Raw genomic sequence first — 13248 nt, 5'->3', positions numbered from 1 at the left:
CTTTAAAGTCGTTTATCACTACAAGGGTTAGCTTATCAAATGTAATATAGGTCGCTTTACGACGTACGCAGACGCCGCCACGCCCCCGTATACGTCGCCACTCATCCGTCAGTGATTTCCCCGCTCGTAAAGAGCCTCTCTTGTCCTTCCGCCGCTGCTTCACGGTCTGCTGTCTGACGACTTCCTCACGATGGAGCAGGCAATGCTGTGAAGACGAGACTGAGTGACAAACGAGCAGGCAGGAACTCGAATAATGATGTCTTCTTACTACCATCCAGGCAAGGAGGCAGACATGGCGGCCATGGCAGAACCGCTCTGCTTAGAAAGAGGTATTGTACTGTTCACTACAGGATTATAGAATAATGAATTGTCGTTTTATGTATGTGTTTTATTTTTATTTATTTTTACACATCTTGAACTTTGGCACAAACCTTCCTCGATTCCACATATAAATGATGGTAATAACGATCACACATTAATATTTTTTAAATTGTAAAACGGTGTGGTGGTTGGCTCCATTAGGGCATGTACGAAACAGGTGTGCATATCACAATTCTAGGTCAATGACTTCACAGGTAAATGTGGACAGACATCATGCGGTTAACCATAGGTGCAATTTAGGGGTTACTAGTTGGATGCGTGATTAACTCCGCTTGTGTACTGTGGTGCTCTTTGTGAACTGTAATCCGTTACTCACGACTTTGACGTCAGCTCAAGTGAATGGTGCGTGCGAGGTCAGGTGGACAAAGCTGTCTCAATTTTGTTTCAATGCTGAGCGTGCCACATGTACCCCCCACCCTTCTTTCTTTAAACGGGCCCACCCAGCGTTTACAGTAGACCTCTGTCAAGGGCGTTTGTAGACCTCCTGGATGCTCCGGGAAAGATCGGATCTGAAAGCCAACATAATATTATTGATTACATTACATTGTCTTTATATGATAATGAAAGTGAATAATTATGCATGTGAGCACAAGGCTGAGATCTGTATGAACAGCTATTTTCAGTAACGTCACTCCTTCATGTTAACATTATGTTTAATGTAACATTTAGCGTTCATCAGAAAATCCAACGAGCCTCCAAAGCTTTTTTTTCTTATTTTTGGTTGCAGGTAAACTTAATTTTCTCTTTCATATTAATATTGTCAGCATGAGAATAATTGCACATAAAAGACATAGTAACATCATTTGAATCATGAATAGAATAGAAAATATTTGCTTATAAAAGTCCTGAATAAATGATTAAGTTAAGATATAGCAGTTGCGCTGCCTTTAGTTTTGAGTTTGCAAGGGTTAAAGAGACTTTTGCTGCACTGGGCAGGACACAAGTTGTATTCATTACCGGTTCCAGTCACTATAGCAGTTTATAAATGCGTGTGTGTTTCGTGTGCGTGTCTGTTAGATGTGTGTAGGGTGATCGAGCTGTTGGATCGGCTGCAGCGCAGAGGTGAATTACCTCCTCCCAAATTGCAGGCCTTGCAGAGAGTGCTGCAGAGCAAGTTTTGCGCTGCCATCAGAGAGGTAAGAAGCTGTAGAACTTTCTTTCTTTCTTTCTTCCTTCTTTCCTTTCTCCCTCCCTTCCTTCCTTCCTTCCTTCTTATAGAAATACTTTCTGGTCTCATTATATCCCCAAATACTACTTTGCCCCATTTAAAATATTCCTATGCAATAATTTTATCCTAAAATAACAGCTTCAAAATAATTTGATGTTGCACTAGCAAGTAGTAAGTAATAAAGAATAATGTATGCATATAGAAATGATCCACTGCCCAACTACAAGACACAGGTTTGTCTTTGAACGGCTCAGCAACACTGAACATTTTTATAAAAATAAAAAATAAAGTTACTCGAGGGCAACTCTGAGTGTGGGCCAGGGCCACACGAGGCCCGCAAGCCACAAGTTGGAATAGTGTGTGTGATCCCATCCTATGTAAAATTGCCTTTAAAACCTTGGGACCACATAACCATGTTGTGACCCCAGATAAGCAGAATAAGATGGATGGAGGAATGGATGTTTATGTTCATGTTTACTGTAATTATGGCTTTAGGTTATTGAAGGACTATGGACTACAGTCTCTTCCAATTAATGTATGTACAAATTGGGTTAGTTTCTGGAGCCAATTTATAGAGGAAAACGGGTTCTAACGACATGTGTAAAACCAACCAGGTCCAGTTTAAATGTAGTTCCTGACATTTTGGGGCGAAAACTGGAAAAGCTACAATTGCTTGGACTATCTTAAAACAATGTAATACATAATTGTTGCTCAAACCTTTGTTTCTTGCGCCATCGTCTTTAGATTGAGTATCCGTCTGCGTTCTCTTGTCAGGTATACGAGCAGCTGTACGATACGCTAGACATTGTCGGAGGACCAGAGGTGCGAGCACAGGCGACAGCCAAGGTATTACAAGAGAACTAAATACAAGAAGTCACATACTGTATTTTTTATAGGCGACAGCCTATATTATTTATGTGTGTTTTTTTGTTTTGTTCTGACAGCCTGTAGAAAAAAAAGCCTCAAAGTTGTTTGTTTGTTTTTTATGACGGATTGTTGTTTGATTTTTTGTCCAATATTTCTCAATGTTAACAAGCAAAGATGGAAACTTTGAATTGATGTTTGATGTCCCAATGCTGTGATTGTTAATGTTTGTTTTTCCCTTTATTTGAGACCTCTTTGACAAATGTGAAGAGATGTTTTTTACTAAAGACATGCTTTTCTACCTGCCCAGGCCACAGTGGCAGCGTTTGCAGCCAGCGAGGGCCACGCCCACCCACGGGTGGTGGAGCTGCCCAAGACAGACGAGGGGCTGGGTTTCAATATCATGGGGGGCAAAGAGCAGAACTCCCCCATCTACATCTCCAGAGTGATACCCGCGGGGGTGGCCGATCGTCAGGGGGGGCTGAAGAGAGGAGACCAGCTGCTGTCTGTCAATGGCGTGGTAGGAAGCAGATCAAATGTATCAATGCAGGAAGTTGTGTCAGTGAAGGTAATATGCTCGTGTCAAGCTTAGCCTTCACTACAAATGAGCTCTGTAGAATCTTAGCACTAGCTAACAAGAGTGTGTTTGTGGCTGTGCAGACTGTGGAGGGGGAGCACCACGAGAAGGCCGTAGAGCTGCTGAAGGCCGCCCAGGGCTCCGTCAAGCTGGTGGTGCGCTACACCCCAAAGGTCCTGGAGGAAATGGAAGCTCGCTTTGAAAAGATGAGGACTGCCCGCAGACGACAGCAACATACGAGCTACACGTGAGACCGCTCGCACCGCTAACAATATGCTGAGGATGGGCATGTCTGATGGATTGTCCATGTATTGTGTCATGTAACATATGAGGCTCTGTAATTTCGGTCTCAACTAGTTTACAGTTGAAAGAACAACTTCAGCATTATTTTGTTCAATTTGAAAGTGGCCATAGAATATCTGCTCAGCAGTGAATGAAGGTGACGTGCATTGCAGAAACGTCATTCCTTTAAGTGGCAGTAATGTGCATTACAAAGTGTGTTAATATTTATTCATCTGCTGAATTTGTTGTGACAGTGCTCCACTTGGCGCCACACCAAATGGCAAAAATGAAAAATAAAATAAAAATAAATACATCTGTACCTTGACTTAAGTGTCCCAATCAGAGGTGGCAAATCCAAGTCCAGAAAGTAAAAATCCTGCCACAGTTTGGCTTTAGCCCCAGGTGATAGCTAGCTAGCTCCCATGGTGCTCGTGTACCTGCTCGGGAGCTAGCTAGCTAGCATTAATAGCTAAAGCAAAACTGTGGCAGGATTTGTACTTTCTGGACCTGGATTTGCCACCTCTGGCCCCAACTGATGTGTTTTGGGAGATACAAGCCATTACTTGGTCGATTCATTTTATATTTTATTTTTTTGCTATTTGTTGTCAGCCACAATTTCAGTGTACAGGTGCTGTAGTTGTTCAGGTACCATATGTTGCTGCTTGAGTGACATGACAAAAAATAGCGCTGGACACGTAGCACTTTCATAGGTTTATTTAACAGGCAAACACATACAAAATGAAAGCACTCACAAGGGGCCTGGAGGCGGGGTCTCACTAACTTGATAAAACCGGATAATTTTTTTGCATTATATTTCTTTTGTTTAGTTTTTTCCAGTTACATTTTACAACACAGTGCTATTTTTCTTCATTTTAAACACATAATAAAAAAAACCAATTATGATGGTTTTGGGGGACTGGATCGGAATAATGGCATTTCAGTTCATTTTAGTGAAGAAAATTTAATTGATATTTGAGTAAAATGATTATGAGCTTAACTCTTTGACTGCCAGACGTTTTCAGAAAAGGGATGCCGCCAGTGCCAGCCGATTTAAGCATTTTGACTGATTTTCAAGGTCCACAGAAAATGTTCTGTTTGGACTATGGAAACACACGTACTACCAAATGAAAGATTGGACTTTCATCTTTCATCAGAAAAAAAGAGTTTGTTTCTACCTTATTCCGTTCTTTAGTAATCAACAATAGAAAATGGTTAGTTTGACCCAATTTCGCCTGTGTTGGACCAAAATACGGAGAAATCAAGCTTTTAGTGAAACGATATTATTTCATGCATTCTAGTGAATTTGACACTTCTTTTTGTCCATGAATGATGCCACAAACACCTAAATAGTGCTTTACTTCTATAAAACACTACCACCAAGAATGAAAAAGTGTTTTTTGATAGCAAAATACGTTTATTTACATTCAACAGTGTAACAATTTGACAACAATTTGGCAAACTATTTACAAATGTGTGCAACTGTGGTGCTATTTACAAATATGTGGATGTTTCAACGACAGTTTTTCTTTTTGTAACACTCTCCTGCGTGCAAGGAGACGCAACAGCATTTGCACAAGATTGCCTCTTCGCGTGCGCCACTTTCTTGCCGGCCGTTTTTTTCCGGGGAATAGCAAGTATATACTGCAGTGTGTCATCAAGTCTAATATCAGGATCATGCTACGGTTACGTTACGGTGGTGTTACGTCTCGCTTCCCCGTGTCCTTCAGTTGCTATACCGGGTTGGTAGGAGATGTTCTGATCCATTTTATCCACTCCATTCATGGTGGCATCGTAGTCCAGAAACAGTGTCTTCTCCGTGATCAGACTGTACCCGCTCCTCCGATGAATATGCATTGGACTCGGGGTACTCTTCATTGTCCGATCGAATGTCCGCTTGTGCAGCTCCGCGTTTTCCGGCCTTAGCAGCGCTAGCCGCGCTAGCCGCGCTTTGCCGGTGGGGCTTACTACGTGTTCATAACAGTCACGTTGGCGTAGAGCTCGGAGTCATCTTCATCATCATCATCAATCTGCATTGGTCGATGCCAACTCTCCATCGCCCGATCGAATGTCCGATTGTGTAGAAGTACCCGGCCGGCTATTGTGCGCGTTTTCCGGCCTTAGCAGCGCTAGCCGCGCTAGCCGCGCTTAGCCGTGAGGCTTACTACGTGTTCATAACAGTCACGCCAAAGCTTCCAACTTTGGCGTAGAGCTCGTTGTCATCATCATCGTTGACATCAATGCGCTTTTTAGTATTGATTGATGCTTTCCGTCTTTGAAAAAAATGCTCAAGCTGAGCTGCTTGTAACCGGTTGCTTGGTCAAGCCATTGTGGCTTGGATCAGCCATTGTCTCCTCAACACTCTAGCTCCGCCTCACGTCTTCTACTGACGCCCACGGTGGGCGGCCCATCCAACCTTGTGCAAAGAGAGTCATCGCTGCCCTCTAGGGGCCAAAACGAGTCTTTGACTAATCAGATCAGCCTGATACTTTCAGCACAGCTGCCCAAGGCTTTCCTGCACCCGTTTTTGAAAAAAAAAAAAAAAAAACATAGGGGACGTCTTTTAACGTCCTCGGCGCCCTTCCCTAGGTTTATGCTAAACGTTTTATAACGTTTATGGCAGTCAAAGAGTTAAACTCAAAAGTCAAGGTAGTACTCACATTCATATTATTCCGTGGTTAAGTTAATGACAGTGAGTGAGACACAAATAAAATTTCTTTTTTGCAGTACTTAAAAAAATACTTCAAAGCTATTAAGTTCTACTTATAGAATATGGTTGCTAAGCAACGCTATAACCCAAATCGGTGTTTAAATCTCTCCAACTAGCACACTGTACAGCTTTGCGCCATGACTCCTTATTCCGTCTCTCTCCTTGCAGTTCTCTGGAGTCCAGAGGCTGATCCAACGTCTTCATCCACGTCATCACCCATCTTACCTGACTCTTGTGTCCCACTTGGAGGCATGACTATAGACAACGAGTATTAAACCAAAGTAGCCTACGAACGCCTGCTACCTGAAATGAAGCTAAACTGCAGTTTGGCTTTATCCTTTCCTCTTTTTCCCTATTTGGTAGAAAAATACAGTGATAGCTTGTAGCGTCAAAATCTGGTGTAAAATCTTCTCCATTGTCCAAACAATTTAAATGTAATGTACAAGGTATGTGGCTTGACTAGATCTTGGTGTTTAGATTTACAATTTGTGCATACAATACAGTATGTGGTCCACTGTGCTCTTAAAAAGTGTGACTTTTGAGTAAGTGTGTGTAAAAAGACACTTTAGCCTTCAAGACCGTTTCTGTGACAGATGTCCCAATAGAGGGTTGACCATTAGGCATTAGGAAGAACTACCGTCAGTGGCTGCTACATAATGTGACATTAGGTTGTAGATGTTACAGTATTTATGTGTTTACTTCCCTGGTTTGCTCATGAAATAAATGGTGTCAGTAAAAAAAAAAAATCCAACTGTCTTCTTTTTTTTTTTCAAATACGATGGAAAAACTGTTCTGCAACTTTTTTTTATTATTATTTTAAGTTTTTAATTCAGTTCAGTGGAAAGTCACAAATTAATAGGATCAATGTAGGAACGAACATCTTGCTGAAGACATTATTTTCGCTTCCAAAATGGTTGGACTATTTCAAATTCATGTGTCCATGGTGGTCCTTGTTAAATTCTTGAAGTGACCTCCACTCTCCTGACCAAAGACCTGTTCACCTCGGATAGGGAACGACAACCTGCTCACACAAAAACAAATGATTACTTATCTTGATTTTTTGCTGCATGTATGTGTGTGCGTGTGTTGTTACCTGCCAAGGCCATAGCTAGTTTCAGCTCATCTTTAAGAAGTTGCAGAACTGCAATAACACCTTGTTCCCCCTGAACATGAGAGACAATGTATACTTCTATTCTATTATATATATATAGTTTTCTTTATTTCAACAATCGTCACACAATTTGCAGACGATCCGGGATTGGTTAAGTCATGAAGATTTTTAAACATAAAAGAGAACATGCTAAATCCACACAAGAGGGCTGAAGCCAAGATTCAAACACAGGACCGCTAGACATGCTACCCATTTTGTTATCATAGAAACATAACCTAGTTCCCTGAAATAAACATTGTAAAGGTTTATTTGCTAAATTCCTGTCAATGTTGAAACTCTTATTTTCTAACTTCCTCTTTGGGTGGAGGTTTATTTTGAAGGAATGCGGAAAAGCTGAATGACGTATGAGACGGCAGCTTGATGATCGCGAGAACGAGATATTTGAAGAGTTAAAAACTGTTTCGCGCACGACAAAGCCAACATTTTAAGATACTTAGCCCGGTTGGAAGTGGCAACTAGGTAAATAATTTAGCTTATCTTTAAATAGATTTATGTTTGTGTTTACCTTTTGAGTTTAATTAGCCTGACTTTATCTGTAGACTATAGAAGAAATGTGAACAATGTCTGATTGACGGTGTCATCTTCGTTTTAATTTCCAGCTCTTACGGTGTAAGAGGTTTGTGAATGAGAAAAAGAAAAGGAGAATGAAAAGGAAACTTCAGACCACCAATAAAGCTTCATTATTTTAACTGACGCTACAAACATAGTACTTATTCAAATATTAGGCACTGCACACAACTATACATTTGGAACCGGTTTAACATAACTATGATGTGTCCAGGTAGATCAACTTCAAATTACAAGTCACAACAAGTACATCGCTTGACTTTCCTCACCTGACAGGAGAGGCCCCACAGCACAGGCCGACCGACGAAGACGGCCTTCGCTCCTAAGGCGAGCGCCTTCAGGATGTCGGTCCCTCGCCTCACTCCGCCGTCCAGGTAGACGTCGCAGCGACCTTTTGCTGCCCCCACAACCTCCTCCAACACGTCAAGCTACACACAAAAGATAAAAGTGTCTGCTTAAGTTATGTCATTGTATAGTGTAAGGATTGGTCTCATTGGTATTGAAGTGGAATATGAATTAAGCAGCAAAATCCACTTGTTTTTTTCCTATCCATCTCGGGGAGGGCGGCCATTTTGTCAGTAAATGTCAACCGCAAATGACATCACAGTTGTTCAAGTCTCAGTCAACGACAAATCACGGCTCACCTGTTTTCTGAGTTTGTGATTGGTCGTTGCCTGAGAAACTGTGATGTCATTTTCAATGGACATCAAGTGGCAAAATGGCCGCCCCCTGGGGTGGATAAAAATGGGTGGATTTGTTTAGACTCGTGGTGGTACATAGAACAAAAATATTGTAAAAAAAAAAAAATTAAAAATGGGGTTGACTTTCCCTTAAAAGTACTGCTCCAAAGATGTTAACATGATAAATGACCCGTGTTTGACCTAACGGCCATAAAAAAATTAATTAAAAAAAATTCTTATAACCATGAACAAAGCACATAACTGAATTTAGAATGTTGCCAGTATGTTATTCATTTATCCATGACACTTCTGTGTATATAATAAATCTGACAAAAATTAGGCTGTAGTCGATTATAAAACTTTATAGTTAAAAAACAAAAATTACAATACAGAACAAACAACACACAAACAAACCGTGGCAGGGACCCCATCCAGCTGTCGAGCCCCGTGGTTGGACACCAAAATACCATCAACGCCATAATTCACGGCCTTGGTAGCATCTTCGCCTGAACCCACACACATAAGTGGTTATGTCACTTTTCACTGGTCAAAAAAACAACAAAACATCAGCCTTTAAACCGGCTATGCTGTGTGTACACGTACCAGTTAGCACTCCTTTCACAATCACAGGCAGGTGTGTGTTTTTCTTGAGCCAGGTGATGTCATCCCAGCAGAGAGTGGGATCGATGGCTTTTGCGACATAAACAGCCAAACCACTGTCACTGCCATAGTCCCCCTCGGAGAAAGCCAAGGAGTCTGTTGAGAAGTTAGACAACCTGGAACATGGACAAACTTAGGCATGAATGAGGGGAAGCATGATGAAGTGCTCATCTGAGGAAGACCCTTTTGGCATTTATTCAATATACTTTATATCTTGCTTAAAGTTCATGTACTCGCTTTTTCTTTGCCCTCACTAGCAGGACAAACCGTTTTCAAAGTCCCACCTCAGATGTGAGGGCAGTTTAAAGCAGTTCCGCATGTCCTCCAGCCTCCTCCCCAAGTAGGGCGTATCCACGGTAACAAAGATGGCCTTGTAGCCTGCCTCCTCTGCTCGGCGCACCAGCGAGAGAGTGAGCTCTCGGTCCTTGTAAATGTAGAGCTGCAACCACAGCACACCGCCCACACCTGGCGAGGTCATCATCGCTGACATCACTTCCTCAATTGTGGAGGTGGCCCATGAGCTCAGCATCATCCCCGTCCTCACCGCTCGGCAAGCTGGGGAGAAATACAATTCTAATTGTTTGCATCAGTGTAAAAGCTCTTGCCACTGTGCCGATGCTTGTTGTCCTCCTAGTGTGATATGAAGATACCATTTGAGACCAACAGCTTGCACAGAGAAGTGTACCCTTCACTGCATAAAGCACAATGATTGTGTGTGCGCGTGTGTACCTCTTGCAGTGGCCGTCTCGCCATCTGGATGAGCCATCCTCTGCATGGCGGTGGCTGCAACGCACAGGGGCATGTTGAGCTTGTGGCCCAACACTGATACACTCAGATCCACAGAGGACACGTCCCTCAATACCCGAGGGATCAGGCGCCACCTACAATCACATGGATCACTGTGTTAATAATCATAATCTTAATAATGATAATAATAATGATAACAATGATGATGATATAATAACAATAGTGATAATACTGACAATGATGATGATAATATAATAATAATGATGATGATGATAATGACAACACACCCACCCCTTCTTGATGATGATAATAATAATAATGATGACGACGACGACGATGATGATGATAATATAATAATAATAATAACAACAACAATAATTATTATTATAATAACATCAACACACCCACCTCTTCCTGATGTGTTTTCATTCATCTTTTAATGTGTGGAAAACAGATGTGTCTCCAGGCTGTATGTTTAACTATTATCACGAGATAACAACCAATGGAAAAGTGATAAAAGGGTGATTACATATATGTATGCTCACATACTGTTTATTCACCGCAGTGCTCTTCCACTGAGTAAGTTTGTTTGATCAGGCACACTGTTGGGCTCCATATCTAACCATTTATTAGTCTCTATAAAACATATTGATTATGTATGTTTGGGAGGAAAAAACAGATATGAATAAAATGAAAGTCCTGTATTTGGCATTTGGTCATCACCCAGGTGTTCCTTTGCCCTTTTACGTACGGTCATGTTTTGCTACGTTCACTGTCGTTTTTTTGGTTTTGCTTAAAAGCCAACTAGTTTTCACATCCAAGTTTAAAAATCTGGCCTGACATCCACAGCTGTTTAAAATATTAGAAACACGTCCTGTGATGTGGTGGACAGCAAACTGCAACTGTACACGTGCAAATCAAAACTGAGCATTACCATCGTGATGTAGTAAAATATAATGCAGAAAAAGTATGTGACAATGCATTTTCCATTATACACATAAACAGTCGAAGTCTGAAACATAATAGTATGTGGTGATTTCAGTATAGATCTGGCTGCAACAAATGACTTTAAGAACTACATGGAAACGGCAGGCCTATGTCCTACGATAAGCCAACCAAGATCACTACTCATAGTGCTACCATCATTGATAATATATATACAAACATACATGGTGAAATAATTAGTGGTAAATTTACGACAGACATAAGCGATCATCTCCCTGTATTTTCAATATATGAAAAACTGTGGAGAAACATTGTGCAAGAAGAAATTCCAATTACTATTAGAGAGCCATAGTGGCCTTCAGAGAAGATCTGAAAAAGACAGATCAGGGATCAAGTACTGTATGATTCAAATAATGCCTACACTGTAACAAATTGACTGTAGAATTTACAAGAAATAACTGTCAAAAAAAAGTTGCCAGCTAATTCTTGTAAAATCGCAGTACACTACTGTATTTTTTTCTCTCACAAGTATTTACTGTATATAAATTACAGTTACTTACTGTATTTACTCTAGTTTACAACCGTTTCTTGTATTCTACGTAATTTACAGGAAGTTACTGGCAACTAAAGAACGAATGCCACACCAGTGAACAATCAATCTAAAGTTACGAAGGCGGAAATCAAGACAGACCGGAAGACGGTTACTAGAGCAATAAGTGCTTTTGAAAAACCTTGCCTCTTCTGCCAAGGTGATCACGTCATGGAACAATGCAAGAAATTGAATACATCTCTTCACAAAGACAAGTTGGAGTTTCTCCGAAAAAAAGGGACTTCAAACACAGTCACATAAGCAAGTTTTGTCAAGAAAGGATAAAATCAAATCAAACCCTAACCATTGCTGTAATACAGAAACTTAAAGATTCACTTAATAAAATATGCTTTGCTATTGTATGATTCATTGATTGTTGCATTGAAGTGTGGGGGTGTGCTTGGAAAACACACACCAAACAAACCAAACATTCTTTTACAGAAGCGAGTCATTAATGGCAATGGATATAGTGATCATACAAGCCCATTATTTATAGAATTAAAATCCTTATAATGAATTGGTGGAATATAACCTCCTCAAAATTATGTCACCAAATTTTAACAAATAACTTGCAAAACAGATTTCAAAAAAGAAAAAGTGAGTGCAAATTAAGAGGAAATTATTAAAGTACAGAACAAAAAAAGAAGATATATTTCAATCCCGGGGGTCAGTCTGTGAAACAATCTTCATTGTAAAATCAAAACATCATCATCCTTAAGAAATGTATAAAAGCATATTTATTAAAAACCAAACAAACATAATGTAGCAATTAATTACGATATTGAATTTGTTTTGTAATTTTGTAAAACTGTAAGGGTATCTTGACCATAGCTGTCATTAATTTTGTGTTAATTAGGGACAGTTTTAGTTCTTTCTGCCTCCTTTCATCTCTCTTTTTAAAGTACGAAATAAATAAATGAGTTAAGGCTGCTTGATTATGGAAAAAATAATCTTGGTAATAATTGAAATCATGATTATTCAAATGATTATTATTTTTGGGTCCAAAACAAGAAAATGTTTAAAATGTTCTTGTTTTGGACCAAAAAATAATTGTTATAATTGGATTTGAATATTTTTAAATGTCTAAACATTTAAAAAATATTCTGACAAATACAATTATTTGAAACACTAATTATGTAAGTTCCTTTTGGACCAAACAAGATTTATCAAATTAGTCATTTTAAAATAAAAGAGGTGCAAAATGAGTATTAATAATCTTTTATTTTTGTTTACGATTGTGCCGAATTTGTGATTGTGGAGTGTTATATTGAAATTGTAATTTGAATTGGAATTTCAATTAACTGCACGGCCCTAAAATGAATAAATAAAAATGAAAAATGAAGGCAAACATTCCTCATTACTACCGGAGATCATCTATTGGCATTACAATAAAGTTTTAGATGAATTAAAATTCCAATTGCCCATAGATATAAATATGAGTCTGAGAAATTTAGTAAAATGAATATGGAAATGACTTTTCATGAATGGCATCAAAATAGTGTGTGCGGCATACCTCTTGAAGGCCGCCACATTGTCAGCCAGTGTGACCTGCTCCTCTGCTCCAGAACTGTAATAGTCATAGACGGCTTTCGGAAGAACCTTCCTGGCTTCCACCTCAAAGTCGGACACACACACACACTTCCCTGACATCGCTGCTTGTGCTCAGTTCAATTGTGCTCACTGAGGTAGAGCGAGAGAACGAGACTAAACCGCGGTCGACACAACCGATGTAATCATTAACTTACTGGAGGCCTCATCGGCCCACACGCTCATCTCCTCAATCAATCCATGATGAGAACAAGGGGAGGAGGGATTATTTTATATAATAAGATAAACACTTTGTTATGACTTGCTGAATGTTATGTTATTGACTGATTTCTCCAAATACTTATTGAGTGTGGCAAACTTTA

General features: G+C 40.0%; 2 protein-coding genes across 3 annotated transcripts; one reads left to right on the top strand and one right to left on the bottom strand.

Moving 5' to 3' along the window:
* The first annotated feature begins 81 nt into the window (after window positions 1–81).
* Window positions 82–6717, top strand: lin7b (lin-7 homolog B (C. elegans)). 2 transcript variants are annotated; one of them, XM_086069708.1, is made up of 6 exons: window positions 82–329; window positions 1399–1517; window positions 2324–2395; window positions 2724–2933; window positions 3074–3237; window positions 6148–6717. In XM_086069708.1, the coding sequence occupies exons 1-6, from the start codon at window positions 254–256 to the stop codon at window positions 6167–6169; spliced, it is 663 nt and encodes a 220-aa protein (XP_085925834.1). In that variant the 5' UTR covers window positions 82–253; the 3' UTR covers window positions 6170–6717. The 2 variants fall into 2 exon arrangements, with proteins under 2 accessions (XP_085925834.1, XP_085925825.1); XM_086069699.1 differs by having other exon boundaries at window positions 2724–2981.
* A 70-nt stretch (window positions 6718–6787) lies between these two features.
* hao1 (hydroxyacid oxidase (glycolate oxidase) 1) lies at window positions 6788–13047 on the bottom strand. Its single transcript, XM_086069675.1, has 8 exons — window positions 12852–13047; window positions 9787–9938; window positions 9342–9612; window positions 9001–9173; window positions 8812–8903; window positions 7987–8145; window positions 7073–7142; window positions 6788–7000 (listed from the first exon to the last, which is right to left on the bottom strand). Exons 1-8 carry the CDS (start codon window positions 12986–12988, stop codon window positions 6933–6935), a joined length of 1122 nt encoding a protein of 373 aa, XP_085925801.1. The 5' UTR covers window positions 12989–13047; the 3' UTR covers window positions 6788–6932.
* Window positions 13048–13248: the final 201 nt, after the last annotated feature.

Source organism: Leptonotus elevatus, chromosome 1, assembly GCF_054856555.1.
Source record: "Leptonotus elevatus isolate MCC_2025b chromosome 1, RoL_Lele_1.0, whole genome shotgun sequence".
Taxonomy (NCBI): Eukaryota; Metazoa; Chordata; class Actinopteri; order Syngnathiformes; family Syngnathidae; genus Leptonotus; species Leptonotus elevatus.
The sequence above is the reverse complement of the archived record's forward strand: the minus strand, read 5'-3'. Positions and strand labels throughout refer to the sequence as shown.

What these genes read in the sequence shown, in the direction of transcription:
- hao1 (XM_086069675.1), bottom strand. Translation starts at nt 12,988, where the DNA reads ATGTCAGGGAAGTGTGTGTGTGTGTCCGACTTTGAGGTGGAAGCCAGG. An exon ending in AATGTGGCGGCCTTCAAGAG is followed by an intron (nt 9,939 to 12,851) that starts GTATGCCGCACA and finishes ATGTGATTGTAG; the next exon opens with GTGGCGCCTGATCCCTCGGG. An exon ending in TGGATGGGGTCCCTGCCACG is followed by an intron (nt 8,146 to 8,811) that starts GTTTGTTTGTGT and finishes TTTTGTGTGTAG; the next exon opens with CTTGACGTGTTGGAGGAGGT.
- lin7b (XM_086069699.1), top strand. Translation starts at nt 254, where the DNA reads ATGATGTCTTCTTACTACCATCCAGGCAAGGAGGCAGACATGGCGGCC. An exon ending in AGGAAGTTGTGTCAGTGAAG is followed by an intron (nt 2,982 to 3,073) that starts GTAATATGCTCG and finishes GTGGCTGTGCAG; the next exon opens with ACTGTGGAGGGGGAGCACCA. An exon ending in CAGCAACATACGAGCTACAC is followed by an intron (nt 3,238 to 6,147) that starts GTGAGACCGCTC and finishes CTCTCCTTGCAG; the next exon opens with TTCTCTGGAGTCCAGAGGCT.